We start from the raw sequence: 25405 nt of genomic DNA, 5'->3' as shown, positions 1-25405 counted from the left end.
TGGCTGCACTAATCACAGCTAGCCCTTAGATTATCTCTGTGGTCTAGACTTTAGAAACCTGTGCCGACGAGATCGTCGAACATTCAATGCACACCAATGATGCGACCGGGCATGAGGGAACGTACGACAAGAGTAGATCGAATAGGAAGTAGATCACCATGTCATTAAAAACAGGGCGCAGTTCAAGAGGCAAGCTTGACTGTCAGGTGGTCGTGGCAAGTCGATTACCGATAAAACACCGAATTATATCATCGCGCTTATCTACTGACCGAGCCTGAGCCCTACTAGTCGCTACGATTCAAGCCGTTTCTGCAGGAGTCGGTCCGCGGAGACCACTGATCGGAAAGGACCCACCAAACAGAAATTCCGGATTAAGGGACAATCAGGGGTGGATGAGCTAGCTGTATAAATCTACCAACCAAAAATCCGAGCGGTGGAAAGCCCCGCAAAGAGCAGCTCAGACTACAAAGGTTCGAGTGGAGTTCCAGAATGTTTCTCCTTCGGGCAAGTATTGTGCGATCGATAAACTAGCTCTGAGTGGCGGTATTCTCCGTACATCCCGTCCCAGATTGGATAGCTCGCGGTGACGCAAGAGGCAACGCCCGCAGCATGTATAGGCGGATAGGCGGACGGCTTTTTCAGTGCGGATGTGCATTTTACGGGACTGCCCGAGAAAGGAAATGGTGAGGAACCGGGTTAAACCAACAAGATGTCACAGACAGACGAAAGTGGACGATCATTGGTCTGGCAGTTCCTCCCGCACTGCTGTGGGCCTGCGAGTGATTGGCTGGAAGTCATTTCCATTTACTAGCGTCACTTCACCGTCCGAGGATTGAATGAAGTATCAAGGCAGGCACACTCCCTCTTGTCGTCCTTTTATAAGTTTTAATTACTGCCCACCTTACTCTATCCAGTATGTTTCACTATTTTTCTTCGACAGTTGGGAGCTTCTAGGACGTCCATGATCTCCCGGTAAATAAGCGCAGTAAAACATCTAATCTATGACCTCGGAGAGAAAACAACGGATTTTGGCCCCTGCAGCCCCAGTTAAGGACCCCGTGCCACGAGCTTTGGTGAGAAAGGTTTCTACAGCTTGCTCAAATTGCCGCCTCAAGAAGGCGAGGGTTTGTTCTCACATTTTCTCATGCTTTGCCTGTACTTTGACCGTTTACGAAGTTAACCCTGCATCTCTTCCAGTGCAGCGGAACAGCACCATGCGACTCCTGTGTCAAGCACGATCTCGAATGCAATATCGACGAGGCCACGGACTCCCGCCGCAAAATTAACCTTAAGCGGAAGATTGACAGCTTAGAAGGCGACCGCGATCTGTTCGTGCAGGTACTGGAGATATTAAGAAATGGTGGCGTCACTCGGGTGCATTCCCTATTGCAGTTGATTCGCAGCAATCCCTCGTTGGAAGAACTTCAACTCTTTGTCGAGGACAAGCTAAAAGATATCAATGCCCTCGATTCTACAATAGATGAAGTTCGGTTGCCAGATGACTTTGTCGTCAAAATCCCTCGGAGAGTGCTCAACATCAAGCGACTCGCCGATCAACCTGTCTTTCGTGTACCCGCAATACCCTGGACTAGAATAACCGATGATGATCACTTTGTCTCGCACCTTGTCTCCTTATATTTTACGTGGCGCTATCCTTGCTTTCCCTGCCTCGACCAAGACATATTTATACGCGACATGAAAACAGCCCAGCTCAGTTCCCAGTTTTGCTCGCCTTTCCTGGTTAATGCCATTCTGGCTGATGCCTGTGTAAGCTGCCGACCACTTCTCTCAGACTGCTTCTTTTTTATGGGAATTTTATTGACGTAATCATTCATTCAGGCATACTCAGACTTTGCAGAGGCGTACGAAGTCCCCAGCGATCCGTCTACGCGAGGATTACACTTTTACAACGAGGCGAAGAGATGTTTCGAACAAGAAGATGGGCGTTCTACCCTAGCCACAGTACAAGGGCTGGCAGTGTTATCAACTTGGTACGACTTAATATGTCTTTAGTCTTCTATACGACTTCGCGAAATGCTGATTATTAGAGTTAGTGCGTGCTTTATGGGCAAAGACAGACGGGGATGGATATACCAGGGCCAGCTTGCTTTTGCTGCGAAGGAGCTTCAACGCACGCTTCGCACCGTATCCTCTGGTTCTTCCAACGAGGCATCTGATATACGACGGGTTACCGAGCTTACTCTTTGGGGTTTGTACAACATGACAATGTATGTCAGACCAGTGATTGTGTGGGGGGTAAAACTAACTTCTCCCAGCGCAACCGCCTTCGCTTACCAAAAGCCGCCGTTGATCGAAAAGCCTAGCCGTCCATGTCCGCCTAGTTTTCATGACAATGACGGTCCTCTATGGCACCCTTATCCGCACGACGGTGATAGTCTCCAGGGGCACTACATGTGCTATTTCAATGGCTTATCTGAGCTAACAACAATCGTTGACGATTGGTGCACGTTGCTCTTCGACAGCTTTACGATTCCGACGCCTGGTGAGGTTCAGGATATGGAAAACAAAGTCAGTAAACGTCTGGGAGTGTGGGAAAAGACCCTCAAGCCATGCCTCAGGATCGAACCTGGGCGTGTGATCCTCCCCCACGTATTATGTCTACAGTATGTGAGATCCATGTTTGACAGTATTATTGATTCCACTTAACGCTTTATTGCAGTATGTATTATCACAATACCTGTATCACAATTACGGAGCTCGCCAAAACAGCAGACCATGGCACACAAGAACGGCATTTGGGGCCAGAAGAGATGTCTCTTTCAGCTGCTCGTCAAATCGCCGGGTTGATGGAGATACACCGGTCTACCTGGGGCATAGATATATTTCCAGCAAGCCAAATTCATTGGATTGCCGTGGCCATGTTCACTCTCTTGGGACAACTTGACGTGCCAGCGAACCAAGGAGCGTTTATCAATCTTTGTGTGGCGGCAAAAGTAGCCTCTCGACGCTGGCCTCTTGCACGGGGCACATTACGGACTGTTCAAGTCACGGCCAAAAAGCTTGGGGTAAGGCTTCCGCCTGAGACAGATGCACTGTTCATAGATTTCGAAAGGGAGATTTGGGGGCCTAGGGGTCGCAACGGACTCAGCAGCCTGTATCCCAATTTTGCTGTTCTGACAGGAACATTACGAAACGAAGCCGTTGAAATGGACAAGTTTCTAGAGAAGGAGGATGACTTGGAGGCTCTTGACCTTGCGGAAGATGATGAAATGGTATTGTAGGAGAGCAGCGACTACACTTGATCGGGGCGAGCCACTCGCCGTCAAAGTTCAGTCACGTATCATTAGCGAGATAAGAACACGGAGTTTCACCACACGCCATCAGAATTGACTTATGTATTATTGGCGAGATAACAAACACGGAGTCTCAACACAAAAGAATAGGATTAGAATATTAATAGACATCAGGAGCAGAATGCAAAAAGATATGCTTTAAAATGCGTTAGCTGGGAGTCGAACCCAGGGCCCAACCTTTCGATCTTTGCTATCGCAGGAGATCATGGAAGGGTTGAATGTTACCGTTACACCACTAACGCATGAGGTGAAAAATAAATAGCTCTCTTTCCTTCATGAGGCAACGTGAGACTATCCCATTAGTGTAACACCTGTAGCCCATGTATGGTGAGGTGCCGCCGACGGCGTGGAGGAGGAAGAGGGAGGTGAGGGAGAATTATCAAGGGTGGGCGGTTAGGGTTACGGAGTGGTTGGTGTGTTGAGAGGGATGTTAGAAGAGGTTTAGATGGGAAGGGTGATGTTTTGATGATGTTGGGGTGGGATGGCCAGTATCATAAGTCAATAGTAGTAGTAGTAGTAGTAGTAGTAGTAGTAGTAGTAGTAGTATTGTTCTCGGGGTGCTAGGTTGATCAGATGTTGCAATATATACTAGTATCTTGAACGCTGGATGTCTTCTTGGATGAGAATTGCTGGCGCCTTCGTTTGGCATACTTCATCTGTTGTTGTAGTTGCTAAGGTTGGGGTCGTTGTATGTCGCTGAGAATGAGTGGAAAGGTTATTATTTGTTTCTGGGGCGGGGGAAGTAGAATGAAGGGCTTGTAGTGTAGCGATTATCTATAGGAAAGTGAAGGATTTTTCCTAGAGGTTGGAGATATGAGGAGAGACGGACAAAAGGATCAGAAGGAAAAGAATAATGGCTTCCTGCAGTGAGGAAACAAAAATAATATAAAATAAAATAAAAATAACTGAACATTTAATTGGTGACAGTTACCAAATGGTGGCAGGGATAATAGTGGGTGAAGGCAAAAAAGAAATGACAAGAGTGGGATTCGAACCCACGCCATCTTACGATGATCAGGAAGCTATGAAGCTGGGTATTAAGGTGGACCTTAACCTGACGCCTTGGACCAACTCGGCCATCTTGCCGTGATTATATAAATCAGCTCGCAAATTATGCAAGATTAAGGAAGCTTAGTCTTTAGCCGATCATGCAGCATAAACGTACACTTATCATCATCATGGTTTTCAGCTAGGAAAGATACTCGAATTAACTTACAATATTTCTATATGTATATTCAGCAGCACTGTTATGATGTTGTCTAGTAGCTGACTCAATCACAGCACTATGATCATGCCTGGCCTATTTGAAAACGACTGCTGGTCATAGTAGATATATATAACCGGTGTCGACTATAGTTCGGTTTCATTATTATTCACACTCATCAAGCGTTCAAATTGAACACCATAAGATAGTAGCAATAGCATACAAATTAACAGTACTACAGACTCCGAGCGGAGGAAGTCATGCACCAAGGCGATCAATTTAGTCACACTGTACTTCCAAGGGCTCACACCTTTGGGCTTGGGAATACTGATACCTTCTTGCCCCACATCCAGCAGGTACCGTTTGTCCGCACTCTACCGCGCAAGGTTGATATTGTTGATAATACGAGCATTCTGTATGGATCATTGGAGTTGGCGTGCTACCCTGAAAGGCTCCTAGCGAACAGATGATCAGGAAACAGAGGATGCACGCCGTCGGTGGGGATTATCCACTCGCTTGATGGAGGCAACTTGGACTGCGTGTTCCAGATGCCCAACTGCTACTAAAGATAGGTTTTCTCGACATACGATGCCGTAAAACCATCATCGAGTGTAAGATGCGGCTATAAATAGGTGCTTGTGGCAGGTGAAATGAGAGGCCATTATCAGAAAGCTGGCTACAATATTCCACAAAGACGAAATATCTACTTCTTCTTTTCATCTTCGATGAGATATGCCTACCATCGGCCAAGTCTACTAGCTTTTCGAGGTTAAAGGAGTCACTTCAACGGTTGGCGCTACATACGAAGTCATCGAGTATGTCTTATGCCTTTCTCCACTTATCTCCATCGAGGACTAGCTATACGACGTGGACAGCCATAATGATCGGATCAATGTCTTCTCTGCAACACAACTGGCTTATCAATACTGACATTTACAGTATTGTCGGTCAATAGATCCGCAAGACCCAGTTTGCAAACTCACTGACTTGAGCCATCTGTCCTCCATCCGCACCAGACCTAGACCTATAATCCCCTTTAAGGTTGAACCCTGAGTACAAATGATCCCATCCGCACCGGAGAGCGCCTCATGGCCGACCTTTCCTATGCCGTGCTGCCAACCCTGGCCGTTGGGAGTAGCAACGACCTCATTTACTGCAACTTGGGCTGCAGTCGTCGCGTTTCCCGGCATGCAGCAAGTAGAGTCACCTGCGAGACTGGCTGGTCTCTCGATGTCTGTTGCTGTAACGAGTCTTGCAAAGACGAAGGCCAAGCGCGTCACGACTTTGGATGCGTCTGGCTGAAGAAGTACAGGCCCGTTCTTCCCCAGGAACCCGATGCTCACGATTACTACATGCCTTGGATCGTCGTCCTGCTCCTTGCAGCACGGTACCTCGAGCTTCAGGGCACCACGCCAACCAATCTCCACCAGCAGTCCATGTACCAATATTTCTTCGTTAGCGGCTGGAAGAGCATCCAGCCCCTTAGAGACAACCGTGACTCACGGCCCCCATCCCAGATTCAACACTGGTCCACTCTGGCTGAAACGTATCTGCTACAAGCCTTCTTCCTCCCACAGACCCTTGATCTCGATACCCTATTCGACCTGATCTGCGCTCATGAAACAAGCGTCTCGGAAAAAATCTTTTTTTATACTATGGTGAGAACGGCAGGTGGTTATCAATCATTCATTTACTGGGACTATATCTTCGCCTCGGCCCGCGTAGATCATCCCACATCAATCTCCGGGCGTCCAGCGCGGCAAGCAATACGGCCCAGCTGTGTTCTTGCGGATCACGCTCGCCAATCACTCTTGCGCGCCCAATGTAAGCACACATCCCACATCCCGCCCAACCTCGTGTCCCAGAATTGACCTGTCGCTCACTAATCCATCCTACCACGTAGGTGACGCAACAAGTCGACGACCGTGGCCGAATGGTGGTGACTGCGCTGGGGGATTTTGATACAGACAAAGAGTGCTGTACTCTTACTTTGACATGTCTGAATACGTTGACCTACAGGCACGTCGGAAGAAAATCAGGAGTTGTTCACTTTCACGTGTACGTGCCCGAGGTGTTTGCAGGATGAACAGGTCCAAAATTTGTATGTGACCGATGTCATTGGAGAGAGTAATGTGCTCATGCAGGTGGGATGCGTTTTGTGATACGTCGTTTTTGCGGGCTTAAATATGGCTTGGCCCTGATTTGTCCAGTAGGGGTACTCCGTGGAGTATGTGTGGCCCGTGCTTGTGCGGGATTTGAGACACCAGACCTAGTAGAATGCTCGTTGTATCTTGTTGCCTCTAGGGATATTGAAATAGTCGCAGCGAGAAATAAATTACGGAGAAGAGTTGTCAGCCAGTCCCTTACGCAAAAATGTAGACTCGTGGGTGACACATGTTGTCAGGTGGATTTCTGGAGGACATAAAATGGCTCACTCCATCCCTCTTTCTGAGGTGTAGCCAGCTCATATCTAGTTTCTCGTGGTATACCTACCGCTGCAATGTCGTCCCCCCGCTGTGCCTTATCCTTCCTGGGGCACACCACAGTTCGTAGATTCCTCGGCCAACAACAGCCCCTTTGCCACACATCCCACCAAATACGACAGTATTCGCCGTCCATAGACTATCAGGTCTCCTCAACAAGATCGACTATTGCTCAAATCCTCAACCACATCGACTCCCAGCGAACTGCAGCACAGTACCTCTCCCACTTCACCACACCCCAGTCCCCTACACAACAGCCCTTCGCGGTCATCAAGGTCGGCGGAGCGATACTCGATACCCACCTCCATACCCTCGCATCAAGCCTCGCCTTCTTCAGTCGTATGGGCCTATACCCCGTTATCGTGCACGGGGCCGGACCCCAGCTCAACAAGATCCTCGAGGATGCAGGCGTGGAACCACACTTCGAAGAGGGAATCCGCGTGACAGATGGCAAAACCCTAGCTCTTGCTCGGAGACTCTTCCTCGACGAGAACCTTAAATTGGTTCAAGCGCTCGAAGAAATCGGGGTTGAGGCGCGGCCGATCACAGCGGGTGTGTTCCAGGCTGAGCACCTCGATCAGGAGAGATATGGTCTTGTTGGACGGATAACGAAGGTGGAGACGGCGCCGATTGTTTCGGCGATGAGGGCGTCTTGCCTACCCATTCTTACGTCTATGGCGGAGACGAGGGATGGACAGGTGCTTAATGTGAATGCGGACCTTGCGGCTAGTGAGCTGGCAAGGGCGTTGAAGCCGAAGAAGGTGGTTTATCTTGCTGAGAAGGGGGGCTTAATGCATGGAGTGACGGGCAAGAGGATCGAGAGAATTAATCTAAGCGAGGAGTTTGAGGACCTCATGGCTCAAGAGTGGGTGAAGTATGGGACGAGGTTGAAGATTCGTGCTGTGGAAGAACTTTTGCGGGGGTTACCGGGTACGTCTAGTGTGTCGATTGTTCATCCCGTGGACTTGCAGCGGGAGGTTTTTGCGGCCTCTGGTGCAGGGACTTTGATCGAGCGCGGAACGAAGATTTATAGTACTACTTCTGCGGAATATAGGGATGAGGAGAGACTGGTACATGCTTTGGCACGGCAGGGAGCTGGGGATGACGAGGTGAGGTTTTGTGTGAATGAGATGCGGAGGAATCGTCCGCTCAAGATGTATTTCAGCGATCCGTCATCTTTGAGTCCGTTGGCCGTCGTCGCTTTTGCCTCTGGTGGCGCACCGCATCTGATTACGTTCCCGAGCGGGATTATGGGTGCGGGTGCTGTTGCTGATGATATGTTTGTTCGGATCACGAAAGACTTTCCCCAGTTGGTGTGGAATGTTCGTGATGATGATAACAGGCTTGAGTGGTTTTCGGCTCGTGCAACGGGGAGGTTTCAGCATGGAGGTTGGGTTATGCTTTGGTACGGGCTAAATCAGCAGGAGGCTAGGCAGTTGATATTGGGGTTCCAGGACGGTTATGAGAGGGATGGGGTTGGATTGGAAACGGCTGAAGTCCAGGGACTCGCTGCTCAGGCATGATGGTGTTCTCCATAACTGATCATAGAACATAGGCTGATTTGCAGATACTTACTGCGGGCCATGTTAATTGCTTCCTGCACTTAATATCAGTTTTAAAGGGGCTTTGACACTCAACTGGAAGAGAACAGCATAGAAAGGTCCTCATCGTAGGTCTGGGGCATTCATAAAAGCTCTCAATACTAGCTAGCTAAATCAGCATCTTAACGGTCTTGACAATCCCTCCCTCAAGACCCAAAGCTGTGTGTGTGTAGGCGACAGCAAGACACCAAGCCAAGTGGAAGGCACGGAGCTGGTAGATTTCAAAATTCTGAAGAATGAAGGCTGGATTTCATCATCCATCACTTGAGCGCCATGACCGGTTTATAATTATATTGTTTTAAACATCTTTCGGTGTCCATCAGCCTTGCGTAGCCTTCAAATACAGACGATTTCCAGATGTTCTGTGTATCCAAAATAGGCAAGGCTAACTTCTTCCGTTCTTGATCTGACACGAAATGTTGGTTGCGAGTTAAGGGTTGCTATCTATAGTGGTACAAAGTCTCGGTAGCTATTATCCACTCAATATTCGAAGATACCCGCTACGAAGTTCCCTCTATCATATGATTGAAAGGGAAGAAATTCTACTAGAAGCCTGAGTCTGGTAAAGGCATTGCTGACGAAGGTACTTCTGAAGCGAACACTTCTGCATAAGGGGATGCTAGTGTACATAGTTGTTGGCCAATGTGATAATACGCCTCCCCAGACACAATCACACAACACGCCTGCAAACAATCACTCTAGGGCGTCCGCCCCCCAGGCATACATCATCGTCCAATCTCTCGCAGCCATGTCAAACATCGCCCGATTATCCAAAAACATGCTCCCCGCGTCCTCATTCGCAAAGCCATACACAACATTACCACCTTCCACCCCCATCCCCGGATCCCCCAACATAGCAGAAAGCGACAGCAGAACAGTCCTCACAGAAAGTGCCTGGCTCCACTCATCTTGCAGAATATTCAAACAGACTTCCCCGTATGGACCAATGTTCGGATGCCAGATCTTCGTCATGAACATGCATACCGGCGGTAGATCAGGATACAATGGTGGGATGCGGATGTGGATATGGAAAATGCCTCCTTCGTAAAGGCTGCCGACTGGGCCGACTATTGTGCCGATGATATCGAAGAGGTGATCGGGGCTGACTGGCCGGAATGAGATGAAATCGCATTGTGGGGATGTTGGGCCGTTTTTGGTTGCGGCGAGAAATTCGGCTCGGATACGGCGGAGGGAGTAGGATGGGATGGGTGTAGTGAGGTAGGATAGGGCAGTGGTTATGGAGAGGTGGTTTTGGTGGTGGATGATGTCCATTTTGGGGTGTTTGGTGGGGTTTCTGTTTGGTTGTTTGAGGTTTAGGTAGTCTGTGTGTCTTAAAGTTGCAGTTTCTTTGGTTCCCTAAGGTGATGTTGCTTCGGAGCTATTTAATTTCCTCGTGGTGGTGATTGCCCACTTTTATAAAGATAGACTGAGGATGTAGGAGGGTATGTATGGCTGGTGTGAGTAATTTATATCCACGCGGTCGGGAATTGTATTGCCACAGGCTTCCAGTGAATTATCAGTCGAGATCACAGACTTCTTTGTTCTTTTATCCATTCACCTGCAGCATTCTCCATTAGTTATCCACTTCGAGTCTGTGAATGTAACTCACAGATGCTGCAATTTCATGTTACTATACTATCTATATGAACACGCACCCATCAGTTATGCCAATTGCCTGTTTGATAATCTATCCCATCTGTGAAGGAAAGAATTCCTTTCAAATATCAACATTGGAAAAGATTGAAGTCCTTTGAGAACTAGCCGCTCGACAATTCTCTTCAGGATGGGTAATTGCCCGTTGTGTTGATTACCATTCATTGTGGCTACCGCGTAGGCCACCTGAAGAGGCAGGATTGTAGAAGCAGGACCGAAGAGTTTCATTTCCTCTTGGAGAAGATACTCCATGCTTTCGCATATCCGTCTCATGAGTGTCTCTGAACTTTTCTGGACACTTTCAATGTGTTGTTCCTTCAAGATCCTCAGGTATTCAATGCTCGGCTGTGGGAGAGACGACGCAAGACGCTCCATCTCGCAGAGACATATGATACGAAACGCCCAGATATAGGTGATTGCGTTGGCCATAGTGATACTAGGAAACCAAATACACGGGATTTCTTCTGGATCCTGATCCCGGTACCAGTAAAGGGGAGACGTCACATTGATAGATTCAGATATCTCCCAATTGTTTAACCCGTTCAACAAGTCATTAAAGCAGTTCAATATGCGTTCACACTCGTATTGGTTTTTATCTGAAGCATCTGGACCAGATAAGTTGTCCAATGTATGCAAAATAGTTGGAAGCGCAGCGGCCTGGCCGAGAAGGCTTTGCATTGGGGATGGGCTAAGTATTGCAAATGGTGTCGTCTTCCAGTTATCCGACCCCAGAAAAGATGGAGTTCGGCATTGTATGGCGTTTATCATCTACAAGGCATTAGAAACACTCCGGACTTTGGAATGTACGACTCACCAACAACGGGCGGAAGCCGATAAATAACCTGTGGGCAACGCCAGTCTGATAACGTTGGGGTCCATTTGCCTGAAGGATTTGCGCCACGGCATCTATATGCATCTTTAAACCTTCACTTGGCCCAGGAAACATAACCTAAATTGCGTAAGCAAAGCGCCCCCTAAAAGCAGATACCACAAAGCAGAACCGACCTCTGCCAAGCTGAGGCACATTATTGATGCCAGTAGCTCTCGATCTGACGACATATTCGCCGTGCTGAGCTCTTTTCGCATCAATTTGAGTGCGTTAAGGTAGTTGTGCGTGGTGTCGACACTTGAGACTCTTTCTGGAAATCCCCGGGACATAAGCGAGGTGGATAAAGCTTTTGAGGCAGCCATTATGATATTGGAGTCAGAGTTTTCGCTCAGACTGGGAAGAACTTCGACCCATGATCCACATATGCGAGGCCGTGGCTCATTGGAGATAATGCCAGGGAGCTCTAACTCTTCATTAGGCACGTAGCTCCTTATGATGAAGTCAACCTGCTCGGCACGATGCAAGTTGTAGCCTGCACCTAAAGTTGGAAGCAAATGAGTTTCTTCCACCGATCGAAAAGCAATGTTCGATAAGGATGATTCATGTTCTGCAGTGTCTCGGGGGCTGTGATCCCGATTTGATATGTTCGATGGGGATCTTCTACTCTGGGCAGGTTTTGATTGGCTCTGTACGAAGGACCAGTTCACTGGGTACCCCGGACATTGGCGGCCTGTTAGTAGACACTGGCTACACTCAGGTGACTTTCCGTCGCACTATGCATGGAATGAGCCTCTATCTTCGGGGTAGAATGATGACCCACGTACACCAAGTTTCCTCGATCTGCAGTTTTGGCAAACGGACCGTTGCTTGACCCTCATGGCAATCTACACCAGAAATAAACATTGATCCTAACTAAGCCATCCAAATCAATAGGGTGCAATTAGTCGGCTCAGCTTCCTCGTGAATGCAGGCTAGACCGAAAATAATAGTGGGGACAGTGTGCAGGTGGATGATGCTTGATGGAGGCGAATGCAACGCCGGAACACTTCCATCCAACATTTGGGTGTTAAGGATGTGTCAGCTATTACCTAAGTTGTGTCTAACATTCGGCACAAATGTTATGAAGGACAGTGGCTGGTAGATAGTATACAACGCATTTTCAATTGATCAAAAAATGGTAACTGAAATTTTGGAGAAATTTCTTATCGTTATGAGTGTATTTCTGATTATTATATAGACAAATAGGATCATATGCTATTAAGTAGCCATGCAAACGTTTCTCAGATCTATCAACGTAATACTACGAGAGATTATTGCAGCAAGTAGCACTATTTAAGAGAATCTCGAGCTTTGAGAATTCAACAAGGTGGATCATCTGGCTCTCAAAATTGACTCCATCCCATAATTTCCATCCATTTTTCCTACCGACAGCATCAACAGAAAACATCGATGATGCATCTGCAGGAGCAATTTTACAAAACTAAATCCGCTGACCCAGTGCATTTGGTCTAACCTAAAACGGAAGTATATTCCGCCAAGAAGTAGAGACGAAGAATAGCATGACCTTATTCGCCACAGTCAGCTCGTGGGCTATTTGAGTCGGTCATGGCTCCAAATAAGACATCATTCTCATCTAGTTACCCCGCCTCTCGAAGTGCGGAATACTGAGTAATATAATAGGCGTCTTTGTCTATAAGTAGGTTTGCGTTGTCTGTTCAGATCCTCTTTCTGTCTCACACATCAGACACGATATCCTACTCTTCACAAGACCAGCATTACTCGTCAGCCAATACTTTCTATCCACAACCCTGGTTACTATTTAACACAATGTCTTCACCCGCCCCAGCAAAATCTCTCCGCCAACTCCTTGGTGCTCCTCCCTCAACCGCTTCAACCCAAGACTCAACCCTGATCATCATTGATGCCCAAAATGAATACGCTTGCGGCCACCTCCAGATCGAGGGCGTCTCCGACAGCCGCAAAGTAATTTCAGACCTTCTGACTAAGTATCGCACCAACGGTACTCACAACGGCAGCAACATCGTCCATGTTGTTCACCAGACCCCACCAGGCGCTCCCGTCTTCACTCCGAACACGCACCTAGAAAATGAGTTCGACGAACTCACCCCTGTGCCTGGGGAGAAGGTCATCAGCAAGAACTTCCCTAGTTCTTTTGCCCAGACGGAATTGCACGAGTACTTGGGCAGTCTCGGAGCTGTTGGAAAGAAGATCGTGCTGGTCGGCTATATGGCGCACGTGTGTGTCTCTACGACTGCCAGAGCTGGCAATGAACTTGGTTACGAGGTTGTAGTTGTGCGTGATGCGGTGGGCGATCGGAATATTCCTGGTGTGGAGGCTGCAGTTCTGAAGGATGTGGCGTTGAGTGAGCTGGAAGATGCTTTCGCGACGGTTGTCTCTGCTCGTGATATTACTGCCTAGAGCATTATGCTAGTTGCGTAAACTACATTCGACTATGTGCTTTGTCTCATACTGAACCTTCTCTTTTCTATATACATATCATGATTATAATGTAGATACTGCATGAATATCAAGGAAGGCGTGGACGCAGAAATTGCTATTAATACATATGAAGTAGAGAGGGGTATTGAACTGATAATATTCGGGATGGTAAATGGATGAACAATAGTATGGAGACTAGAGTATTGTAAATGAAAGCCAACAAACAGTCATGCATTTTACTCAGATCTTCTTTCTCATTGAATGACTGCCCATGTTGTCGTTTGGGTGTAATATGCGCAAAGCATGCAGTGAGGCTGAAGCAGAATTCAAATCAGGGACAGCTTGGCGGAAGTAGTTGGTTTTATATAATGAAAGCGTTCTATTATCTCAGATGCGTGTAATCGAAGTTCGAGGGGCAGGTGCTGATTGAGTAAAAGTACGACTGGATGTAAGGAATTTATTCTATTACGGAAGTCTCCCCACCTTGGTATTGGTCGATCTCTGCTGGTCTTATGATTCATTGTCATAGCATTTTGCCGAGTACTTACTTGTCATCGCATGTGTCGATTTAATTCTCACCAGTGCTCACGCGGGAGAGACGAATGCGTAAGCACTAGTACGCTGCGATCGACGCTGACAATAAGCACTAAACATGTACACAAGGCTGTCATTCCATGGCTAACAGGATAAGTAGGCCAGTCTCTTCCCTCACATTTGTCTCGCCGCGACCACCGAGAAGTATCACCCCACATCTTCATCCTCATCTCCCTGTAGCCGTGAATATATTATATGTATCCCACCATCCCCAACGGATCCTAACCAAAAGCCGACTTCTTTATATAAACATCACAAAAGACACATCCACTCCAGCAATGCCAACCACTCGCTACTTCGCCCAAGCTCCCCCCTTCCCCGCTGACACGCCGACCATCGACCTTCCCATTCTCTCATTTTCGGACCTACAATCCGGCAACCCAACCGAAGGAGAGATGTTATTTGCCGCCTGCCGCGAATGGGGATTCTTCCTAATCGACTTACACGACTCCGCAGAAGGCAGGACCCTCCTCCATGATGCAGAAACCATGTTCGATCTTGACATTGAGCTCTTCTCCCTCGACCAGACAACACTCGACCAATACGCTTACAACGCGCCCAGAGACCTTACAGGCTATAAGCGCATGGGAGCGCTCAAAACCGACGATGGCAAGCTCGACCACATGCACCTCTACAACATTAACCAGGACGATATCCTGGGTAATCGTGCTCCCCGCACCAACGCACCCCCGATCGAGGCACATCGCCCCCAGATCCAGAACTTCATCCGCCACGCTTCATCAACTTTAGACGTGATTCTGAAAACGCTGGATGACCATCTCGGTCTCGAACGCGGTACACTGAGCAAACTCAGTCCGCTAGATCAGGAGTCCGAGACCTCTGTCCGCTTGTTATGCAGTCCTCCCCACGCATCCGGTGAAGCGAATCAAGATCGCATCTCGTTAGGCGGACACACAGATATTGGGACAACGACGCTGTTATTCCAAGTTATTGGAGGTCTGCAGATCCTCCCCGCGGGGCTCGAGAATAAGATGGAGAATTGGCGTTTCGTTCGACCCGTGCCGGGCTGTGCGCTGGTCAATATTGGTGATGTTCTGGTGGAGTGGACCGGTCAGCTGCTACGGAGTTCCTTGCATAGGGTTTTAGCTGCACCCGGAGAACAGGCATTCGTACCGAGACGGAGTGTGGCGTATTTGGTCAGGCCGGCGAAGTCAGCATCCATGCGGAGGATCCGTGGAGGGAAGATACCGGTGCTGACTGAGGGAGAAGAGGAGGAGACGAGATCCGTGGATGAGTGGGCAGCTTGGAGGTCGAGACAGGTTATGTTGGGGCTGTTGAAGCCGCAGACAAGGGGAGGGGTAGTTCCTGTCTAGGGGTCCGTATACAGGTGTCGCCGGGTAGACAGCACAGCACAGCATACCCCCACCCCACAGAAACCTTCGAATGCACAAGTGAGACCTGGTGGTCACTCACCCAAGTACTAAACTTCCAGCGTGTGGCTTGTGTGCGGTCAATAGGCGGGTGGGTGCCTCTAAAACGGCGACCCTAGCGCTTAAATTGCTTGGAATAGAATGTTACATCTCCTATGCGCCATTTTGCTGGACCAGATAAAATGTCTGCCAGGGAACGTCTACGCTGTAAATACATACTTAGTAAAATAGCTACATGCAATGTCACGTTCAACGGAGGAAGACCCTGAGGGGGAATTTCATGCGGTGGCCTTGACGGTTGACAGCCATCTCAACCTACAGAGCTACTCTGGGGAAGTCAGAACCGAATGCACTCCATCCTCCCTACAAGTTACGTGAAACACTGAGACCCTATGGCTCAAATGATAAGTCCCAAGGTTGCCGCTACACGGACACGCATGACCCGGATCGACTCGCCTCCCTTCCCTTAAGGTGTACAGAACCTTAGAGGAAGCGTCAAGGGACGAGGTGACCGACCCCTTAGAGCCTGCAGTGGCGCAGTGGTAGAACATCACCAAGAAGGCCATACTTGTACAAGAAGAGATGAAAAACTCTCTTCTTAGCATTGAGAGACTACAGGTTTAAATCCCGTTGCGAGCGCCCACTTTATCCGGAGGCACCCATACAAAGAAAGTCTAGAGAAAATTAACTTCTCCAGAACCTGGAACTGGATCCAAGATTAGGTATAACTACTATAATCTTTATCCGACCGACGTTAGACATCTGAACGATCCGGATTCCGGAGCGCTGTGGTTGGGCCCTAGTTTACCTAAATCGGGAGGCATTTAAGTGACGTAAAGCCAACACCTCTCGTCCCTCATTGCTAAACTCACCCTGAGCTGTCTTAAAATACACAAGCACTATCACGCGATGGAATCAATTCTCCGGCAAATTTTGTTTCTTTGCGCCGCTGCACTCGCTGCTCTTGCTGAGACCAACCCCACACAGCAAGAATCGCTTGTCAGCGAGGATATTATGGCCCAACAAGACAACATGGTCCCCGGCCACAACAATGCCATCTACGACACCGTGCCTAAGGATGACCAGATATTCAAGATTGAATTCCTTGAGATTGCCCCGACACCCATTATCGCGTAAGATCGTCCCTATCCTTGAAGTGCAGCTTAATCTTGATAATAATATTTTGATGTTAACATCATGATGAAGCGACCGTGTCTTCTTCATCTACCTGCGCGGTTACCTGCCTGAATCCAAGAAGAAGGAGCTGGCACTTCCTGACGAGGGCCTGGTTAATGCGACCCTCAAAGTGAGCGCCTCTGCTGTCTACCCCGATGGTAGTCATGACTATGAACACTCCACTACAGGGCCATTGAGGACTACGCCCTTTAATGATCTAGCACACCTCACTATTCGTAACGCCCGTGGGGTTCAGGTTGATTACATGCCCAGTAGCGGGCGCAGTGATATTCTACTAGATTTTCAGATTCTCACAATGTTTTTGAGGACCGGTATGTGGACTTATAAGGTTGACGCGAGAGCCGGAGATGTAGAAAATACGTGCCTGTTTGCTCTGTCGATGACACAATGGTTAGAGGGGGAGCTTAGGTAGGATGTTGGGAATAATCTAGAAGCTCCATGATACAACTTCTCACAATGTTCTGTTATTTTCTGTGGAGAGCTTTGAGAGCTGAGAAAGAGGAGAAGAGAAGGTCTCCTTCCTACTTGGAATCTAAGAAGGCTTGCTTGATTGTAGGCTCAAGGGTCCACTACCTAACGATATTTGTTGAACTACACGATGTGCAACATCGGTGGCTAAATTATCCTGAATATCGCCTTCCTGAAAAGAATCAATCCCAGGGAGATCCATTGATGGGAGGAAGCTGTAAGATTGTGAGCCAAATCTCGAGGCGTGGTAGGAGTGTGTGAATCTCATGAGGGTGCTGCTGCGTATTTCCTGTAACTTGCCATTAGTGGCACTAAAGCAGGCAGTTGGTGGAGGACTCACCCTCCTCAAACGTGAGGCTGGAGTCTCAAAGTTCCCTACTGTCATACGGGCACAGGCCAATGGCAGGTCGCGCTGGCGTAGCCAAAGTTTTAGCTACACTCTTTTTGCCGCGAAAAGTAGTCTGTAGAATGGGATGCCACACCCTTGATCTCCGTGGACCTCACAAATCGGCCTCCAACATTTCTCTTTTTCTGTATAGTCTTTTCTTTCCCCCCTTTTTTTTGTTCTTATCCGTTCTTTGCTTTTGTGAATCCCGTGTCTACTACCATCCAAGTGGTTCTCCTTATTTCGGGCTTGGCGAGGTGTCATCTGGTCACACTTGCGCCCCAGCAACGCCTTGTGAGCGTTCCAGACCGTGGTCTGAGCGTTAGCGCGGTGAAGAAGTAATTTGGACTTACCTGCAGAAAATGTCAATGATAGGTGTTCCCTGTCCGCAACGGAGAGCATGAATACAGCATACACTGCTCTCACACAGCCGAGGAGCTCGCAAAACCAATGGATCACTGTGGAAAACGAGATGGAAAGAGAGCCACCCAGTCCTACTATCGGACGTACGTTGGACCGGCGGAGAGCGTCAACCAAGCTGAAGAACCTGTCCCTTCAAGGAAGCGTAGGATTTTGGATAATGCATGCAAATGTTTGAAAGATACATGACGGAGTGGGCCAGAACTAAATTGCGAAGTTTAGAGTTGAATGGATGAAACCTAGGGTGCAGTTAAAATCCGGTTTTGAGAATTGGACTCGATGGCTTGCTTATGTTGGACATGATCCCGGACAGAGGATCCTCCTGGTTGGTGATGATGGCCTGTGCATTTATGGAGATCCCAGTAATATTCCTACAGCCCAGGAAGCGAAAAGATGCTAATATAAACATGCGGCTTAGAAACTATCTATCTTACACAAACTTATCGAAAAGGGGGCTGATAGTTCACAACTCAATGGATCTCTTCCAACGTGTCTCCGCCTTGCCAGCAAAGCAGGGAACTTTGAAGTGGTCCGCAAGCTCATGAATGAAGGCCATGATATATTGTTGGTGGACACCGACGGATTAACCTTGTTTCACTATGCACTTTACCATAGTCATCTATATATCTTGCAATTCATCTTAGAGACTCGCGATGAAGAACTTTCGTGGGTCTGGAATTCGCTAGATTTTCTGCCTGCGCTCTGAGTATTCCCCATCGGAACAATGGGGATAACCCTAGGATCCATAACCCGCAGTACCTGTGCATCAAGCGAGCCCAGGATACGGTTGCCGCACGGTTTAGCATGAATGCGAGCGGTTGTGATCCGGCATTCACGTCAATGAAGCGGGTGTCTCGCGCGAGCATCTCCAGGTCAGGTAACTGGGTCGATGATGGGTTTGTCGACAGGGTTGGCAGATGATATATGCCAGGTCCCGCGCGACGGTGAGTGCATCAGACGAACACAAATGGTGATGTAGTTCCCCGGTAGCCTTGTCTGGATCACTTGTGTGGCTGCGCCGGATCCCTTGGAATCAACATGGGCCTGTAGGTAAATACCCCCCAGTGACTTCCCGAGGATTCTCAAGGAGTGAGCGCATAATGGAGGCAAGTTCAGCAGCAAAGGGGTCTGAGGAGTCAGGTACAGTCATAAATAGGACAGTTGCTAGCTCCTCAGAACCAGTGTTCGGAATGGAGTAGTCAGGCAGTGGAAGGAGAGCTGAGGAGTCGTTGCCACCGGGTACCCGGCGCATGAGATCATCCTTCGTGTTGATACAATCCCCCTGTTCAAAGCCGAGCTCGCTTAGAACATGATCCTGCCACTAGGTAGACTGATTGTCGTGTAGGATAGTGGGCCAGAGAATGAACTCCCACACATACCCAGCCCATAGTCCACTGTGCTCTACAGTATGTATAGTGGTATAGATTCCTACAGGTAGCTCAGATAGTTTATCTAGACCAATAACGGTGTCTGCGCGAACTATACCTGATTGCAGTGTTGGGGAGCGCGGCTACTCAGTCTGTTTGCTAGCGGCATGCAAATCCCACAGCGATTGAATATGACTACTGGAACATACAAATATTACACTCCGTAATCAACAGAAGTTGTATTTGATTCTGATATGAATGGGCTACCTGAAAGCCTGGCTGTCGCGAATGTTATGTTTCTATGTACATCCGCTGTACTCTCTGGGTCAATTTTTAACTTTCTAATGTCGTATGCTGCACTTATGCCCCCCGTGCCCATCGTCAACAAGGTCACTGAGGTCACTGTAGCTACCTGCGTCCAAAGCCCCTTATCCTTCCCCCAGAATGCCGGGGTGGTGATATTGCGAATACGCCGACGTGAACTATCATGTAAATAACTCTCATGGAAAGCAGGCAGTGGATGTGTGGTATGTACTTTCTTCAGCTGCAAGAGATGGATGACGACATAAATACTATCTATTACGTTTAGGAAAATATATGGTGTCTATACAATAAATCAAGTTGTAAGGAAGTCTTGGCGTACCTACCATACAGATACATGTTTGCAACAATGCATTTATCATCGACAAAGGCCGGGAATGTTCGAAATTTAGAAGTTAGTTACAGGTAGTCGATGGAAACTATTCTGGGGTCTTGATGGCCCAGCGTGTTTAGAATATGATCTCATTCACGCTTTAGGAATTAATACCCAACACGACGCTGGATAACCGATGGCTACTACGGATAATGACATGGCTTTCTGATACATACAAATTGGGAAAGAATTTGGAGGCGATAATGTGACTACCTACATGTTACCCCACAACACATTAGAAAGACGGATTTTGTTTACAGGAAAATAGCCTGCTGGGATGTTCAGATGCAATAACTCTCTCAGCTGATAAGTAATGATAAGAGTCACATTTTCATAGTGGCGGCAATGTAGATTCTACATTTGTGATGTTCATTCCAATCCAAATGGGCGGTCATCCCGTCGGCAGCACTTTGATTTAACTCCTTCAAAAGTCGCACGTCCCTGTTGTTGAATCCCTCACTGTTAATTGCTCTACTTCTCTTCTACCATTCAAAATTAGTTTTTTTTAGATGATTATTGATCTGATACTTTCTTAATCCAGTTTAATAGTATATATACCAGTGAAGCTAAACTAACAGGGACAGGAAAGTAATCCTAGGGTTCGAAAAATATATAATACATATACCTAAAGATATTTTTCATCCAAGGGGCTGTCACATGTGTAACTGTGTCAATATATTCATATAAATTCAGTTATATGATTAATACCCAGGCTGCTATATAGAGTATCATTATATGCTTGTTCTACTATATACTCTAAATACTTAATATAACCACCCTCTTTTGCAGCATTCTTCTGCTTCATTTTGTTTGCTTGCTTGCTTTCGCTGTAGCGCGCGTGCCTTGATAGAAGGTTTCTGGCTAAACTACATCAAGTAAAGACTGAAAACCAATATAATCCGTGAATTCAACAAAAGCACAACATGTCGGTAAGGTAGAATGATGCTGGACAAGAGATCGGTACAACATACAAGCCAGGCTCGTATTACTGTCACTCTGGACGCTTCTATGCAAATAGTATATTTTGAACTCGTCACGGATTCTTTGTCGACTGCTTCTCCAATGCAATGCTTGTTTCCTCCAAGCTTTTCTGTGAAGTTTCTGGCAGCCAGACAATGCCCCATACAAGACCTATTGATGCAACAGCAAAGAAGAACCAAAATGTCCCCTTGGGCTGCAAAGCATCATCAAGCATCATACTTGGTAGGGCCTGGTTATCGATTAGCCTCGTCAACAACAGCTCAATCATAGTGAAATGTAGTAAGCTTACCTTCACCAGTGCGAACTTATTGGCATAATGAACACACATGAGGAGGCTTGTCCCCAGTGTACGAACTTCTGAAGGAAGAATCTCGGCATTAATCAGATATTGGATGCAATTCCATCCGAAGGCATAGCCGACTCCTGTAACGTAGAGAGCAGCCACGGAACCGGCAGCTGCTCTAAGCGCATTACTTGAGTCTGACTTGCCAGCTGCATCCCAAGCTGTCATGAAGATTGCAATATAGAGCAAAGCGAGGAGCTGAAGTACTATTCCTCCTAAGAGGGTGCGTTTTCTCCCGAAGCGATCAACAAATAAGAATGCGCTAATAAGCGCAGAGACGAGTTTTACTACTCCGAAAATAGCTGTTTTGAACAGTTTTTCGGAATTCCCGGCCACATTCAATAGCGCGAAGAATTTAGGTGCGTAAGCTATGCCACTGATGTCAGCCTTATGCTTAGAGGAGTAAGGGGGTAGGAGTAATGAACCCACTCGTGATAGCATTTGTTCCGGACCATTGACTGAGAAGTTGCGCAGACAAAAGAAACATCCATCGGTGGAGATTGGCTCTTGCAAAAAGTGCTTTCCATTGTCCTACAAAGGACCACTTGGACTTGCCCGTGGTTTTCTTTGAGGAAACCTCACGCTTTATACTTTGTACCTCTTCAATAATACGGGGATCCTCTGGGCTAAAACCCCGCAGCTTAGCAAGAGTTATTGTAGCCCTTGATACGTGACCACTGTAGACCAAATATCTAGGACTCTCAACGCAGCCAATTGAGAAAAGTAGTAACACCCCGGCCACCATGATATGGATGCTTTCTGGTAGGATCCATTGCGTGTTGCTATCGCCGGATATATGAAGCGAGGCTCCCCAACCAGAAAAGTACTATGTTCATCAAAATATGAAATTAGCGAACGAATATTCCTCAGTTGATTTCAGACACTGACATACCCCGATTAAAACACCGACATATTCTGATGACGCATAGAGACCGACCAATAGACCTCGAGAAGCCGTTGGTGCCACTTCGGCTAGGTAAATCGGTCCAACCACACCAGCCTGGCCGACACCCATACCCATGATGAACCGACCAGCAATGAGTTGACCCATATTGCCAGCCGATGTAATGAAAACAACCACGCCGATGGCCCAAAGCAGGCATAACTGCCGCATGGTCCAGAGTGGGCCAACCCAGTGAGTTGAGAAAAAAGCTAAAAGGCCCCCCGGCAAGCTGCCAAGGTGCATCATGGAAGTGACATTGGATAACCTGCTTGCTCTTGCTGCAGCACTAAGGTAACTTGCATGAAGCTGGTATTCCTTGATGAAAGATGGCAGGTCAACAACCGTTGCGATAATACTTTCATCCAAACCCTTGGCTGAGCCCAAGAGGCCGAAGGCCACTGAAGCGCAGATAATGTGGATATTGAAGTATTTCATGGTTAGAATAGTCCACGGAATATTATAATGCTTGATAGCTCTCAACTACAGCGAATTCAATTCTTATAAATGTTTGGGACGCGACCTCTGAATTCACTTCTATGGTGCTAAGTCGGAAGTGTCTCCAAGGTCCTCATTCATTTAGCCACTAGGAAGCCTGACAGGTCCTCGTTGAGAACGAACTTTCATACCTAGCCGATAGGGCTGGACGTCGCGTATGTGTTTCATTTCAGCTTATTGGCCTTCAGAGAGATACACTAATATTTCCCGGATAGTTGAATCGCGTAATTTTTGATACAAAAATTGCCGCTTCTCAATCCGACCTCTACGAATCTTGCTTAAGGAGAAGTCCCTACCTCTTTTCCTCAACAAAAGAAGCTTTCCCACAGGCGACATACCCTCCCGTGGGACCCACTTCTGAGGCAAAATTTGAATGCAGTAGCCTTATTGCAGTGGGTCTTTCCATAGGGCTGAGGCCTCTAACTGATCGAACAGAGAGACATGCAGGTGCACTATAACTGCCGCATACCCGATAACCACTACTATCTCCACGGGCTGTTGTGGGCTCTAGCCTTTTCAAACCAGGTTTTTGCGTAAGCCTTGAGAGCCCTCTCCGGCAGTCTCAATTCCCGAACCCAGCCAATTGGAAACACGTCATAAATGGTCGGGATCCTTTTGGACACTATATCCTCCATATATTGCCGAGCGTGTCTGTACTTTTGCCTGCGTCCATTGCAATGCCGCCTACTAAGACCGCCAGCATGCCACCGGTCATCTCGCACCGGCCTCTCATTCTAGTCCTCCACAAATGAAAGTGGACACGTTGAGTCTTTTCGAATCCCATTCGACTCATATTTCGTTTAGTATAGATTAATGCGTGGAGAATCCCAGCGAGCTAAGGGGTACGCTAAGATGCGCAGACCGGTTCTTTACGGCCTAAGCTCCGTGCCCGGGCTGGTCGTCGGAAACGGCCATGGCTGCCATCTTCCCATTCACGCCTCCCCTGCCTGCCCTCTGGAAGACTATGAATGCCCGCGTGAGCGGCAATCTCCCACGTGCGCCTGTCTGATATTTTGCCAGATTGAACTCTCCACCCAGTTCTTTCGCTATGTTCGTTCCTCTGCTGCCGGCGGCGCTGCCGATTCTATTCCATGCCGCGCTCACGTATCGCGAGGCGGATATTTCTTCTCTTTTGAAGCTAGAAGGTTTTATAGCTACAAGAATCTAAGAGATCAAACCCAAGCACTCGAGACTATCCTCGCTGAAGCCGGCATCAATCCTGTTCGCCAGCGTTTGTGGGTCAATCCTAGTAATGACATTTACAATTTGGATTCCAACTTGGAGCTGGCCAAGCGGGTCAAGGCGGCTGGTATGAGTGTCTATCTGGATCTTCATCTGAGCGATACATGGGCGGATCCTAGCGGTCAGGAGAGTTGATTTCATTTGAGAGGTGGTAGTCCAGTAAAAGAGAAGCCTAAGCTAACTATATCGGGGATAATAGATGTTGGGGCATTCATGTAGGCTTAGTCACGCGCCTGGCGCTCAGGCCGCACATACAAAGCACTCTCACATTATTTTACTACGTATGTCTAGATAGCTAATATGACTATTATCTCCTTATTGTTTTGCTTTAAATCTGTTTACATATATTTTTCATTTTTTTATTATTTTATTATTTTTGATATAGAATATATCTTAACATGTTGTAAATCCAGGCTCTTTTATATAAAATTACGCAGGATTTTTACTATAGTTCTCAATGTTTTTTATTACATAGAATAGAAGATCTACAGCTTCTATAAATAATAGAAGGAAATAAGATTGTAATAGTTCAGTGATAATGGACAACATCGAGAGACCTGCCGGGACTTAGAGCATACTGGCTATGGATTGACCTCGATATCCCATGTATTGAAAACATTATGCATTCAGGGACTGGATTATCTTGCCACGGAAATGGGAGAGCGTCTCCGATATGCTCTTGGATTCCACGCGAAGTTTGAAGATGATCGTAACCCCGTGGAGATGCCAACGTGGTTGTGCGGGGGCACATTGAATCTTAAACTGGGAACAGCTACGGAGGTGGGATTTTTTGCTCTTTCTAATAGACTGTGCGTGGACATGCCGCATACAAGGAATGTTACTGAGGATCAACGATCTTTTAAAAACAATGATGGGCTGTTCGTCGCATTTGAGACTCACTCATGCTCAGAACCTGTGGCCTAAGAGATTGAATTATTGCTGAAGAATGATCCTATTCCTGAGCCATGCTGAAAAGGTATGATGTTGACCTAAAATGAAGATTTATGCACTTTAAGGGTAGTGGTGCTACAAAATTGTGAATCTGAAAAGGTGAGCAATCGGGCGAGAGAGGTAGTAGGCTGGAATTGAGCACTAGGAGATATGACATATCAAGAGCTCACCATATCCTATCATGCATATTTTCAATGCCCTTGTAAGTGGCTTCCCCCTTATCCGAGTCTCTTGAATTCCGCTGCGATAAAATATCGATAGTACCCATCATGGGTTAGAGAAATTATCAGAAGATCATGTACAATCTCGCGCTATAAACTAGGAAAGTCATGGATGGACTGACCCGAATTATCCCAAAAATCGTCAATAGGAAGGCGCCGTGTGCACTGA

General features: G+C 47.4%; 11 protein-coding genes and 2 non-coding genes across 13 annotated transcripts; 7 read left to right on the top strand and 6 right to left on the bottom strand.

The window, feature by feature from the left end:
* Nucleotides 1-1001: 1001 nt before the first annotated feature.
* BO79DRAFT_228638 (C6 transcription factor) lies at nt 1002-3242 on the top strand (the record flags this gene model as incomplete). Its single annotated transcript, XM_025683980.1, has 6 exons — nt 1002-1124; nt 1198-1767; nt 1840-2005; nt 2051-2228; nt 2277-2624; nt 2681-3242. The coding sequence occupies 6 exons, from the start codon at nt 1002-1004 to the stop codon at nt 3240-3242; spliced, it is 1947 nt and encodes a 648-aa protein (XP_025539441.1).
* A 216-nt stretch (nt 3243-3458) lies between these two features.
* BO79DRAFT_t138 lies at nt 3459-3556 on the bottom strand. Its single transcript has one exon. It is a non-coding gene; the product is annotated as a tRNA-Gly (tRNA).
* Nucleotides 3557-4288: 732 nt separating this feature from the next.
* Nucleotides 4289-4400, bottom strand: BO79DRAFT_t137. Its single transcript has one exon. It is a non-coding gene; the product is annotated as a tRNA-Leu (tRNA).
* Nucleotides 4401-4778: 378 nt separating this feature from the next.
* Nucleotides 4779-6702, top strand: BO79DRAFT_228637 (uncharacterized protein; the record flags this gene model as incomplete). Its single annotated transcript, XM_025683979.1, has 6 exons — nt 4779-4874; nt 5278-5333; nt 5573-6176; nt 6244-6342; nt 6558-6619; nt 6663-6702. 6 exons carry the CDS (start codon nt 4779-4781, stop codon nt 6700-6702), a joined length of 957 nt encoding a protein of 318 aa, XP_025539440.1.
* Nucleotides 6703-7018: 316 nt separating this feature from the next.
* BO79DRAFT_265936 (acetylglutamate kinase) lies at nt 7019-8524 on the top strand (the record flags this gene model as incomplete). Its single annotated transcript, XM_025686923.1, has 1 exon — nt 7019-8524. The coding sequence occupies one exon, from the start codon at nt 7019-7021 to the stop codon at nt 8522-8524; it is 1506 nt and encodes a 501-aa protein (XP_025539439.1).
* A 771-nt stretch (nt 8525-9295) lies between these two features.
* On the bottom strand, nt 9296-9874 carry BO79DRAFT_265935 (UBC-like protein; the record flags this gene model as incomplete). Its single annotated transcript, XM_025686922.1, has 1 exon — nt 9296-9874. The coding sequence occupies one exon, from the start codon at nt 9872-9874 to the stop codon at nt 9296-9298; it is 579 nt and encodes a 192-aa protein (XP_025539438.1).
* Nucleotides 9875-10264: 390 nt separating this feature from the next.
* Nucleotides 10265-11446, bottom strand: BO79DRAFT_287633 (uncharacterized protein; the record flags this gene model as incomplete). The annotated part of the gene is made up of 3 exons (XM_025688608.1): nt 10265-11023; nt 11070-11204; nt 11261-11446. The coding sequence occupies 3 exons, from the start codon at nt 11444-11446 to the stop codon at nt 10265-10267; spliced, it is 1080 nt and encodes a 359-aa protein (XP_025539437.1).
* Nucleotides 11447-12728: 1282 nt separating this feature from the next.
* BO79DRAFT_209150 (putative isochorismatase family hydrolase) lies at nt 12729-13543 on the top strand. The gene has a single exon (XM_025682547.1). It carries the CDS (start codon nt 12912-12914, stop codon nt 13521-13523), a length of 612 nt encoding a protein of 203 aa, XP_025539436.1. The 5' UTR covers nt 12729-12911; the 3' UTR covers nt 13524-13543.
* A 748-nt stretch (nt 13544-14291) lies between these two features.
* On the top strand, nt 14292-15610 carry BO79DRAFT_209149 (oxidoreductase). Its single transcript, XM_025682546.1, has one exon. It carries the CDS (start codon nt 14417-14419, stop codon nt 15470-15472), a length of 1056 nt encoding a protein of 351 aa, XP_025539435.1. The 5' UTR covers nt 14292-14416; the 3' UTR covers nt 15473-15610.
* An 828-nt stretch (nt 15611-16438) lies between these two features.
* On the top strand, nt 16439-17138 carry BO79DRAFT_147972 (uncharacterized protein; the record flags this gene model as incomplete). Its single annotated transcript, XM_025678526.1, has 2 exons — nt 16439-16662; nt 16736-17138. The coding sequence occupies 2 exons, from the start codon at nt 16439-16441 to the stop codon at nt 17136-17138; spliced, it is 627 nt and encodes a 208-aa protein (XP_025539434.1).
* Nucleotides 17139-19032: 1894 nt separating this feature from the next.
* On the bottom strand, nt 19033-20026 carry BO79DRAFT_217911 (uncharacterized protein; the record flags this gene model as incomplete). The annotated part of the gene is made up of 4 exons (XM_025683392.1): nt 19033-19320; nt 19379-19400; nt 19705-19942; nt 20014-20026. The coding sequence occupies 4 exons, from the start codon at nt 20024-20026 to the stop codon at nt 19033-19035; spliced, it is 561 nt and encodes a 186-aa protein (XP_025539433.1).
* Nucleotides 20027-21043: 1017 nt separating this feature from the next.
* Nucleotides 21044-22762, bottom strand: BO79DRAFT_265922 (quinate permease; the record flags this gene model as incomplete). The annotated part of the gene is made up of 4 exons (XM_025686921.1): nt 21044-21270; nt 21331-21752; nt 21814-22210; nt 22277-22762. 4 exons carry the CDS (start codon nt 22760-22762, stop codon nt 21094-21096), a joined length of 1482 nt encoding a protein of 493 aa, XP_025539432.1. The 3' UTR covers nt 21044-21093.
* Nucleotides 22763-23674: 912 nt separating this feature from the next.
* On the top strand, nt 23675-24199 carry BO79DRAFT_255258 (uncharacterized protein; the record flags this gene model as incomplete). The annotated part of the gene is made up of 1 exon (XM_025686125.1): nt 23675-24199. The coding sequence occupies one exon, from the start codon at nt 23675-23677 to the stop codon at nt 24197-24199; it is 525 nt and encodes a 174-aa protein (XP_025539431.1).
* Nucleotides 24200-25405: the final 1206 nt, after the last annotated feature.

This window comes from Aspergillus costaricaensis, assembly GCF_003184835.1.
Source record: "Aspergillus costaricaensis CBS 115574 unplaced genomic scaffold BO79scaffold_16, whole genome shotgun sequence".
NCBI lineage: Eukaryota > Fungi > Ascomycota > Eurotiomycetes > Eurotiales > Aspergillaceae > Aspergillus > Aspergillus costaricensis.
This window is presented reverse-complemented; position numbering and strand designations above follow the sequence as displayed.